Source organism: Palaemon carinicauda, chromosome 28, assembly GCF_036898095.1.
Source record: "Palaemon carinicauda isolate YSFRI2023 chromosome 28, ASM3689809v2, whole genome shotgun sequence".
NCBI classification, from domain to species: domain Eukaryota; kingdom Metazoa; phylum Arthropoda; class Malacostraca; order Decapoda; family Palaemonidae; genus Palaemon; species Palaemon carinicauda.
In genome coordinates, this window is record NC_090752.1 from 69,057,937 (window position 1) to 69,070,132 (window position 12,196).

A 12,196-nucleotide genomic window follows, 5' to 3' on the forward strand; every position below is an offset into this window, starting at 1 on the left:
TCTTCAAAGGGTTAATTTTCAGATGAGAGGGTGACTTAAGACCCTTTTTTTATTTCAATGAAACTTCCTGGATTTCATGTGCTTATGTCAACAGCTTTGCATATCAGAACCTTCTTTTGCCTGGCTCTAAATACTTAACATTAACTAATTTCTCCTTCAGTAGAGGGTACCCTATACAGAGCATGTGTCAGTTGCTGCTAGTTCTTTCTTCAGAACAGGTTTCACCAGCTAGCTATTCCATAAACATACCTGTTTCGAACTTTTCAGAAGAGAAGGAACCACAGATGACTCTTTTTTGTTATAACTATAAAAACATGACTGATGCTTTAGAATTCCTAGAACGATTATAAACTAAACATAATGTCAAGAATTTCTGGGACCCCAAGAATAAAAAAAAAAAAAATAGGAAGAATTCTGTGATTCTAAATACAGTAAGACTCTTAGAAAGAGGTAAGATTATAGGTAATGGGAAACCAATTAATCTATGGATAGTAAGTGTAACCACAGTGCATGAGAAAGGAGATGCCATGGTCAATTTTACCAGGCTACTTATAAAGATGACTGGCTCCCCTACGTCAAATGAATAGAGTAAGCAAAATGGGTGTAAAATGTAAATAGTATTGCCACTTAATCATGATCCTAATGAGATCTATATGAGATCGGTAAGATAACACCCTTTCACAGCTATATTTATTGTCATTCTCTTGTCTTTTACTAAATATTAAATAAATCTCTCAAAATGCAATTTTCATTATGAGTAGTAAAAAATATTTTAAAATACTCTACCTTGGCATGTATGTACATGGAAACAACATTATCAAGAAGTACTAGTTTAGAACATCTTGATTCGCAATAACGTAAGAGAGAATCAAGCTGGAAGAAATTTGCAGCAGCCATAAGCTCAAGAACATCACCAGCTTCAACTTCCAAGTTTTCACAACCTCCTTTGTAAAGAGACTGCATAACAAGCTGTAAAATATATAATGGGTAATTAAAGTTATGTTAACCATCTTGAATTATTAAAGCATTTCCTTCCAATTCATAACTGTATCTCACTTTTAAAATGTAAATCTAGTTTTGCCTTTACAGTATTTACACTGATTTTTCAACTCACCTCAAAGATATCATATCTGATATCATGAATTTGTACAATTGGAGGATTTCCTTCACAAAACTTGGAGCTGAGCATTTGTTTAAACCTAGATGAAGCATTGACCAAGATGATTTTATGAGCATAGAAGACACGACCCTCGACTCTGAATTGAACATCTGATAATTCTGGGTTATTAACAAATTTTGGATCTATCCGGGCTCCTCCAGATATCGTTGTGTCACGGATTTCTTTTATAGGTTCTTTACCATAACAAGAAGAGAAAATGTCTGCCAGAAGCAATGACGTGCCTTCATTCTGTAAGGATGGAAGAAATTTGTAAGTTAAGAATAATTCCTAATTTAATCATATCAGATGAGCAACAAAGCTAAGTATTTTACTATAAAGATTTAGCAGTTGCAACTGCAGAATATATTTGTACCATTAACATGACGAGAGTTATGAGGAACATTTGACCAGAAAGCAGTAGATATGGAAGTTTTAATTCAAGATGAATACCTGAAATCATTACATATGTACTGTAAAACCAGTTTAAACAAAAAAGCAGATACAATTTTTTATGATGATAATTAATGGTTTCACTGATATAATTAGAGAACAGTCTGTAAATCCATTGCTGATAATTGTTTGCAAACTCACCTTGCTGTATCTAAATATATTGAAGAGTAGTGGCAAACATTCATCTACAAACTGAGCAGAATAATCATCTGGCCAAACTTGGAGAAAGTCCTGGAGTAACTGGTCAATAATGGATTCCAATCGATGTTCATGTGCTGTTGCAAGAGTATGCATCCAGCAGTGTAAAGTCCAAGGCACACCCAAATTCCGTAAGTCTAAAGTCATTTCTGTGAACAAAATTATAAAGGATAAAAATAACTATTCAGTGTCTGTATCGACATAATGTATCTTTAATGGTTTATTACTTTGAATATCATCAGTATAGAAAAAGTATAGCATTTAGTTACATTTATCTTCATCGAGAAAAAAAGTATCAAATACTAATCACTATAAAATTTTGAAATGCTTTTATTACTGCATAACTTAAACCAATCAAAAGTGAGGATCACTTAACAAAACTATATAGCCAATTTTTTGGTAATGTTAAATAATGAAATCAACTCATCCTCAAAGTAAAAACTACAGTACTGTACACTAAATTTGTATAATTTTCTAAACTGATGTCTTAAATTTTTAGGATTGCATTGGATTATAAGTTTTAGGCCAGAGAATTTTATATTTTTATGCACCTAACCTGAAGTTCATATTTCTTTTTATTTTGAAGTTTGATTTAAAAATTTCCCATTTTCTTTCCTTTCAATAGACATATTCCTTTGGTTAGTTAATGAAACATTACTGCAGTTAATAGTAAGTAGTGAAGGGATGATGCACCAGTTTCTTTATTATTCAATTTCTCTGTTAAATATGTTTGACATTCTCCAGATTGTTATAATTTTAGAGCATTTCAAGATGTCTTCCTCTGGATTTAGTAGTAATTGTTCTAGGGAATTGTTTCTGGGTGATCATGATCCATACTCACTCTGCATCTTATGTCAGGGATAATACTGTAATTTAAATAAATTGTGAAGAGTGCAAATACCTCACTATTCCTCACATGGAAAAGTATGTTTCAATGGTTGTTGATCAAATCTAAACATTCAAAGCATGAAAGGGAACTTCCTTTTAGTTCAGTGGGAAATCCAGAGAAGACTAGGCTAGTTTATTATAGAAGGAAATTATGACAATCATGACATTCCAGCAATTAAACAACTAAGTTTTGATAGTGAGAAGCTTCAAAAGCTCTTAATGTCTCTAGCTTGATTTGTCTTCAAAGTCTTCACTTGAAGGTGGTAATTCTGATCCCACCTGCATGGTTGCTAACCCTAATTCAACATAATGTTCCATTCAGTAAGGGTTCTGAAAGTTCACTGCTCCATACAGATTGGTTAGTCTTTCACAGAACATTAAATTCTTTGATTACTTTAGACCCTTCTAATGCTAAATTTGTGCATTCCTGCAATCCTAGTCACTCGTTTAGACAAAAATATTGTGAGGCAGAAGACCGAGTTGGTAGATTGAATCCTAATATCTCTCCACTCACTAAAGTATGCGCTATTAATCAACATGTATTTTACACGTGGATGCCATGGCATACCATATGTATTCAGTTGTTAATATAGTAAACTGGAAAATCAGTAAATAATTCCAGCTTATCCTCCTATTCAGGAAAATAAGGAGGAAAACACAGAAGACCCTGAAAGAAATAACTCCCTTTCCAACCTTTCATAAGGTTATCGCTGAAAAATACCCTAAAAAGTTGCTTAAGGCAAGTTCTGATGCTGCTTATTCTTCAAAGTGTTTGGAGACAGATACTTCCTTGACTATTTACTCCTCTCAACTTTCCAACTTCAATGTAGAGAGAATTGATAAATTGTTATTTCACATTCTAAGAAGGCTATTAATTCTAGTTCTCATTTAGTCTTGAAGCATTCTATACCACAAATACATGCTGACTTGTATAAGACTACAGTAATCAGTTACCTAATCTTGTTCAAGATTATTTAATTTCCTGCCTTGAGCACATAATTACTCCTAATAAAAAAGATCTTTAAATGTGAGGTTTACAGCTGATTGACTACATAAATGTACTGTAGTTTGTGGATAATCAAGTAGGGGATGTTCTTGAAGCACTACTTTGCAGATTCTATAATAAAGGTTATTGCTAGTCCTTACAACAGAAATTTTCAGGACATCAGAATTTGAATTGGATTTGAATTTAACTTGGAACAACTATCACATGGGGCTTACAAGGTTTTATCAGTCTTTGTGTTTTGTGATTAAGAGAAGAGAGCAGGTATGTGCCTATGTTGGGGTCAGTCTTTGAGGTACAAAAGGTCATTAATTTCTTCTCATACTTAAGGGCCTGTTTCAGATGTAGTAAAAATTGATTAAGTAGCTGCAACAGTAGAAACCAGGACTAATATTGATATTTTAAGGTCATCAAGTTGAGACCTTTGGGTCAAATGCTTCAACCACAGAATTGTTGCCAGATCTCCTTTTGTTTCAGTGGCCGAATGTCTGAAGTCCAATCGGGGTTGCCAAACAGATTAAAAAATCTGGTAAATTTCAGTAGGAGGAGATTTTCCCACTTCTATCCTATTTGGGAAAGCCTTCATCCTGGTCTGTAGATTTTAGCAGTTGTAAAAAAATATTACTGAATTCCTCAATCTTCTAATCCTCCCTTGTTAAAAAACCCAGTTCCATGTAATTTATTTTACTAATACAGCAAAAACTCAAATTTTACAGCTAGGAATTGGGAATCTTCATGATAAAGATCGGATAGAAGAGGTCTAAAAGCTGTAACCAGGATTTCACAACAGGATATTCCTAGTCCCTAAAATTTTAGGGGACTGGAGACCAGCTATAGATGTCTCGTCCCTTGACAGTTTGGGAACAATAAAGAAAAAAATTGGAAGTTTTCAAGAGACCTCTTAGATGCATATTTTCACATTCCGATTCATCTCAATTGAAAAAATTACCTCTGTTTTGTCAATAGGTCAAAAGTTTACCAATTCAAGTTGCCTATGTTTCAGTTTCAGGACAACCACTCGAGTGTTCACCAGAATGATGGCACCCATCTTAAAATGGTTAAGAATTCTCGGGGCTAAGAGTTCTTTTATACTTGAATGATTGGTTAATTTTGAGCGGTTCATAAGAAATGATTTGGATTCAATAAGTGTGGTTTCTCAGATTAATATCCTGGTCAATTTCAAGAAGTTGTTCTATATTTGGGAATGATAATAACAACAGTTCATTATCGAGTCTTTCTGTCAGTGGAGAGGATTCGGTCCTTTCTTCTTTTGTTGCAAGTTCAAAATATTGAAGTGGAGGTCCTGTAGAGAGTAGGGTTCTCCTGCTGTATGGGACCGGAAAAGCAGCCATCAAAGTAAGTAAAGTATGTTGGTTTGGATGTGGACAAGGCTCTTAATAGAGATTCATAGAAAAATAGACAGAATTTTAATAAAATGATTTCTATACTCACCTTGATGTTCATATACATGCCTACCCTCCTCCCCACAGACTCTTGGTGCCATGAGGCATGTGTCTATTGCAAGGAAAGAAAATGAGAAATTTAAAATTTTCCTTCAGGTGATTATCGATTAACCCAAGTTTCTAGAAAAGAAGCAATATGAACATCAGGCAAGTATAGAAATAAGTTTTATTATTAATTTTTTGTTTTTATTATTGTTAAATGGTTGCCAATATATCTAGGGAATTTTACTACCCTTTTTATATAAAAAAAAACCTCCCAAAGTAACCAAACCTTCTAAAATATATGAAACAGCATAAGCTCAGCATGTTTCTTTACCACAATTAGCTATGCAGCATACAATGATTATATGAAAGTTCATAAGGCGATGTATTAATATTTCTTCAAGCCACTCGATTTACCTATTCCACTTTATCTGGCATTACTGACTGCATTCCCTTGCTTCTTAATTGTATCAGAAATGGTAATGATGCAGGAACATAATGATTAAATTAAAATCCAATTAATTATTGCATACATATGAACACTACAACACCAAATAAAACAAGGGGGTTAACTCCCTTTTAAATAAGAAAATAGCATTTCACTGTACAAAAATGCATTTAAAAAGTAACCAATAAACAACTAAAGTCCCCAAATTTACTACATTAAGAACTTTAGATTTATTAAGAGCCAATGTCATGAGATAATACTACACATAATACCCATTCTAAAAGTCCATGCAATGTTCAATATAAGAGGTTATTTAATTATCCTAAAAAGCTAAATTATTTCTATGAACCTCCCCTGATGTTCATATTTCTGCTTCTTCAGAAGCTTGGTTTATTGACTTCTACCTCAACATTTTTTCCTATTTTCTTTCCTTTCAAAAGATAAATTTCCCCAGTAAAGTAATGAAAGAATCACTTAGTTAATAGTAAATGCACGCACACGCTCCAACAATTTCCTGTTACTAATTTTTTCACCGCAGTAGTATACACTGCACAATAGTATAGTAAAGTTTCCATGTCATAAACAGAAAAGCTGCAGTGTGTTTCTCATAACGGCCAAGAAAAAAAGTCAAATTACTGTAGTGTGTAACTCAAAGAAATCCATTGCTTTGGGATGTTTAAATGATAGAAATTTGCATCAAGTCCCTATTGTGGCAAGGAATTTCTTCTACATTATTCTAGTAAACAAATGATGGATAAATAACAAACCGAGATGTCCAGATTCAGCTGAATGATACATTGCTTCTTGAAGAGTTTTAATCTGTTGTTTTGTCAACTTGACTACTTGTGATGACTCCGAGCCACTAGAAGCTAGGCTGCCTCGTCCTAAGGGGTCATCTACAATACACATCTGTCGTCCCGGTCTTCGATCTCTATCAGATGTGTTACCACTTGCACCTTCTGCTAAAATTTCTTCCAAAGACAACACCTCTCGCGCTGATGCATGCTGTAGTAAGAAAACATTTTACATCGTCTTTTAAAACAAACATCGACCAAATGGATTTTAGTTACTTTACTATTACAACTAATCATATCCATAAAACTGACTACATATGTTTTAATTTCACTAACAGTTACATCATAAAATGATTAAACTGATTGGTATTTCATCTTGAAACTCAAAGTAGCATAAATTCATCTGTCAGTCTTCAGTCATACCTCTACTTGGGGTCTACATAACCATAAAAATGAACAGCATTCACTTCACCATACCTGTGGCTGGGACAAAAGTTTGTGAAGTATAGGTCTTTGACCATGTGCTGCAGCAACAGCAATAGCAGCATAGCAGCCTCTTTGGGCAGCCCCAGAATAGCAAAGGGAGTCTTTCATTAACGTTGACAGGTAAGGATTAGCTCCATAAGTCAACAACAGGGCTATCATATCTGTATGACCAGCAGCTGCTGCAACCTGAAATGTAAGAAAATACAGTGGTAATTTTTTTCCTTGATACTAAAATTAGTAGCTCATTAAAATACCATATGTTAAATAAGACAGATAGCATTACTCAGCTAGAATGTATATTGACATTTAATTGATAAGATATGACTATACTACATCACATGAGTTACTTTCATACTAACTTGCAATGGTGTTTCTGTGCATTTCTCCTCTGCCAGCCGTGCTCCACCTTCAACATTTCCATTCTTCTCCAACAAAGTTTTTGCAATATTTAGATGGCCATGAATAGATGCATATGTAAGAGCAGTCCAATGCTGGGTTTCTGGATTAGCCATTAAATAAGCCGGGCCAGTGGGAGGTGTTTCAGCATCAACATCAGCACCAGCATCCAGGAGCATGTTTACCATTGGTTCATCACCACGAATGCATGCCAACATCAGGGGTGTTAATCCATACTCATTAACCGTATTTACCTGTAAATGAAGTTCAATTATACTTTGAGGTATGAAGTTCAATTATACTTTGAGATTGCTTAGATAAGAAATAAAGCTTTTGTAAGTCTTAAAAAGGAAGTATATCATAAGGCTGGCTCATAATTCAATGCAAGTCAAACAATTACTTAACCATATTCTATAGGTTAGGTATGAATCAAAGACATACATAATGTTACAGGACAAGCATTCTATGGTCAGAGATAAGTGTGATACCTCTACGTATTTCTTTTAGTACTGTCAAGTTGAAGTTACCATTCATGCATAATGAATATACATAATACTGAATAAATATTTATATATATATATATTGTGAAATAATCAAACACATAATATATATTTAACATAATTTCTTTATACTCCAATGTTCACTCTTCCTATCCTACAAATAAAATATATTATAAATCATGTATATCAATTGACAAGGGAAAACTAACCCAGCTTCTTACTTTGGTTGCTGGTAAAAGCTGCAATGCATGTGGAACAAGGTCTGTTCTCCCACAAGACAACATCTTAAAAGCGAGGTCAACTTTAAACTTTTTAGCACATTCCAACTCATCCAGCTGACGTCGGGGGCACATGAGTTCCTCATACCTGAATATATATGACAAATTTATTAGGCCATTTTTTATGAGAATACATTAACAATGTTTGGTAGATTACATGAATACTATAACACCTTTTTAGAACTACATAATGTGCTAAAACAGTATTTGATAATTACAATTTATAATAAATATGTAACTATTTTTATTTATTCAAATTACTAAAAATTTACAAACATCATTTTTACATGTCAAAATACATACCTGTACACTAAAAGGAGGTAATAAAATAATTGAAGTTACTGTACATTATTACTGGCTACATTACAACCCTTTATGGAAAAGCAGGATGCTATAAGGCTAAGGGCTCCAACAAGTAAAACAGCCCAGTGAGGAAAGGAAATAGATAGAATAGTGTGCCTGAGGGTACCCTCAAGCAAGAGAACTCTAACCCAAGACAGTGGCAGACCATGGTACAAAGGCTATGGAACTACCAAAGAATAGAGAATAATTATTTGATTTTGGAGTGTCCTAGAAGAGCTGCTTACCATAGCTAAAGAATCTCTTCTACCCTTACTAAGTGGACAGCAGCCACAAACAGTTACTGTACAGTACAGTAGTTAACCCCTTAAGTGAAGAATTGTTCATCATCTTAATTATATCGGGTATATGAGGAAAGAGTAGAATGTATAAAGAATACGCCAGACTATTCGGTGTACGTGTAGGCAAATGAAAAATGAGCTGTAACCCGAAAAGGATCCAATGTAGTTTGTCTGGCCAGTCAAAGGACCCAATAGCTCTCTAGTGGTAGTAGGAAAGGTAACTCCAAGGTATGTTAACTTAGAGAATGATACAGTAGAGTGTATTGTTTACACACAATAAATTCCCAAGTAATAATAGAAGGAACTTTGGTCTGCACATTTTAAATAGTAAAACCTACTTTTATTTAATAAGAGTGTAATTACTTCACTGATGTTAAAACCACAATACTGTATAATATTTAATCTGAACAATAGATGTTCTCATGTATATGTGTGTATAAGAATAGTTTGGTAACAACATAATTCCTTCCTTATAAAGCACAATTGAGATTCTTTTCGTGTCCCTTCAGCCCCAATCTTTAATTCTTTGTCATAAAATTTTCTATCTGTTCCCACATAATTATACCAACATTGCATTTTGAACTCTTATAAGTTTGTTTTATCTACATTAAAAAGATTTATGCATCAGTGAAAAAAAAGACTTTAAACTTAGCTAACAAATAAACAGTATATATCTGCTAGAAGTTAATGAACTCGGGTGGATTGTTCACAAGCATTTACCAAAAATTGCCAAATAGGTATCAAATAATATAAAATACATATCTTACCCAATCATTCTCACAGGGCAATCTACACCTGGAAGTAACAGTCTAGCAGCCTGCATAACATCATCTTTGTCAACTACTGTAGAATGACGATGTTCTGTGTGTGCAGTAGCCACTCTGACCCATTCCAGAATAGGCGGTAAAACAATATAAGGCCTCTCATACACCAGTTCTTGAATTGGTGCTCGAGATGCATGCTCAGCATGCTCAAGCTGACTACAACGCATAAAGTAGAATAGTGCGTGTAAAGCAGATGGTCCCCACGTTACCTAAAAGTACAGGAATATTATCAAATGATGTATACAGTAGTGGTAGTACTACAGTAGTTATATGCTTATTTAATAAGGATTTCTCAATGATTTTTAATGAATTCCACTGAAGTGCTCTCTTAAATGAATCAGAAGAAAATCATACATTATTCTTGAATTTAACACTTAACCTTACTAGCATAAAAGATACCGTGTTTTCTTTTGAATAGATTGTATAGAATAATTTGTTTCATCATCTTAAAATCATGATAATAGTCAGCCTCAACATAAAACATGGCAGCAGGATTGCTTATATTGTTGTTAATTGTGTAAAGTACCTGAGCACGAGTAGGGGATGCTGTGTTAGTAGCTCTGTGATGATGAAGAGCAACGACACTCAACAATTCACTCAGTTCAGCTAAAGATCCAACACAAGTTGTTAAGAGGGATTGCTCCAGTGTCTGCAAAATTACAAAACATTTTTATCATAAGTAACATTTTTCTTTATAATTCAAAGTATACAAGAAGAATTAAAAGTACAGAACATGTATTATTCAAGAATTTAATTCTGGATAAGCAAAATTTTCTTAACTTTACTGATGCTGATAAATATTCATTACCTTACTACTTCTTGAATGTTCTTCAGGAGTTAAAGTAACACTTGATGAGCATCTTGAGGGCTGAGGACCACTGCTGTTGCTACTGCTTCCAACTCCGTCATTTCCTCCAGCTGCGACTGGTGTTGAAGATGTTGCCCCTGCACCAGCACCACTTACCGAACCAGCGCTTCCACCACTACCTCTACTAGCGCCGGTTGATGAACTTCCACTACCAGAGGATGCCTCGATGCTATTGGTGCTTGCCCATCTTGGCAAACACAATGCTCCTGTATCAAATATCAAAAGGAATTTTATCAAAAAATATTTCAAGTTAAGTGAACATATGAGGTTCAACGAAAGTGCAATAATTTTACTGAGCAAATACTTCAATAAAATTTATAAAAATTTTAGCATCAAAATATTTTCTTTCAAAATGATATTTTGAATCACTTAAAAAATTGTATGTACATAGAAAGAGGAGCATGAGTGATTTTAATCATACCTGTGGCAGTCCTTCCAGCATTAAGATGAGCATACGGTTGCAGTAATCCCCAAAGGTCACCATTATTTGCAATAGCATGCTCCAATACACTTGCAGTAAGCATATGATCTTCCTCAGCTGGAAGGCATTGTAAAACCATTTCCTCTAATAAATTTTCCATACCCGCTGTTAAGTAAACTGCTGCATACCTGTAATGGGAATATTAGATTACAATAGGCTTCAATTTATGTTCAACACAAAATGTTCCGTCACAAAAAGTTCTAGACAATTTAGTGAAAAAGTATATTAATCTTAACAAAGTACTGTACTTACTCGTGAATGAATTTTCCAATCCGTACATCACACATCCATCTCATAAAACGTCCTACTGAGAGATTAAGGCCTGCTCTTGCACTTTTGGACTGTCGCAACTGATCACCACACACAGTGTACATGGCTGCTGCTCTTAGACATGCCTATAATACACAATGGCCAATTAATAAAATATTGTATTTCTAAAAACTCATATAAAGAAGAGTCAAAACACCATTTTATGAAAAAGTCACAATGAGCACAAAACACTAAAAACCTCAGTTTACGAGCAAGACAGTATAATTTACAAGCATTATATTGCTCTGGGAACAAACATTTTACTCTGTATTCTTAGATTTTGTGGTAAAGTATTAACGGTACTAGCACGCAATGAGCGAAAAAACAGTTGCACAGTATCCATGATCAAGGTACTTGTGTGACAGCTCTTGCAAAAATGTACATTCGCACATCAACAATATGTACGATTTTCAAGAAAAAGGAAGAAATCAAAGCAATTGATACTGCGAAAGAAGGGCTCACTTTGACAAAACAACAGCCACGTGCTCTAGATAATATCGAGAACCTGCTTCTGATATGGATAAATGAGAAGCAGTTAGCACACAAGATAACCTAAAGAATTATTTGTGAGAAACCTTTACTAGCTTTATGAAATATGAGCCAGGTACATCAGCAGACTAAGAAAAAGCAACTTTCAAAGCAAGCTTTAGCTGGTCTGAAAACTTCAAGAGAAGAACGGGCATCTGTAGTGTTGTGTGACATGGTGTGACTGCAAACTTTTAGGTCAAGGCATCAGAGGCATTCATTTTGGAATTTAAAATGTTCATAGGCTTTGAGTCTTACAAGCCACAGCAATTGTTAAACTTCGATGAGATCGGTCTGTTCTGGAAGAAGATGCCAAGGAGGCCCTTAATTACAGAAGAAGAGAAGGTAATTACACGCCCATGAAACTAACACTGCTGTTCTGTGCTAATCTTTAAGAACTACAAGGTGCAAAAGAAGCAACTGAATGCCATATGGAGGTCAAACAACAAGATTTGGATGACCTTCATTTTGTTTGTGGAGTGGGTCAATGAGGTTTTTGGTAC

General features: G+C 34.4%; 1 protein-coding gene across 5 annotated transcripts in view; it reads right to left on the bottom strand.

Moving 5' to 3' along the window:
- The window catches only part of LOC137621652 (ankyrin repeat and BTB/POZ domain-containing protein 2), a 622,846-nt gene that overhangs the window by 15,704 nt on the left and 594,946 nt on the right, over positions 1–12,196 (bottom strand). For all 5 annotated transcript variants that reach the window (XM_068352128.1, XM_068352127.1, XM_068352125.1 and 2 more), the window contains 12 exons: positions 11,112–11,254; positions 10,800–10,987; positions 10,319–10,584; positions 10,037–10,159; positions 9,454–9,719; positions 7,989–8,133; positions 7,231–7,521; positions 6,863–7,057; positions 6,359–6,596; positions 1,751–1,956; positions 1,115–1,408; positions 787–969 (listed from right to left, as the gene is read on the bottom strand). In XM_068352128.1, coding sequence (XP_068208229.1) covers positions 787–969; positions 1,115–1,408; positions 1,751–1,956; positions 6,359–6,596; positions 6,863–7,057; positions 7,231–7,521; positions 7,989–8,133; positions 9,454–9,719; positions 10,037–10,159; positions 10,319–10,584; positions 10,800–10,987; positions 11,112–11,254 — 2,538 coding nt within the window. The remainder of the gene's footprint in view (positions 1–786; positions 970–1,114; positions 1,409–1,750; positions 1,957–6,358; positions 6,597–6,862; positions 7,058–7,230; positions 7,522–7,988; positions 8,134–9,453; positions 9,720–10,036; positions 10,160–10,318; positions 10,585–10,799; positions 10,988–11,111; positions 11,255–12,196) is intronic.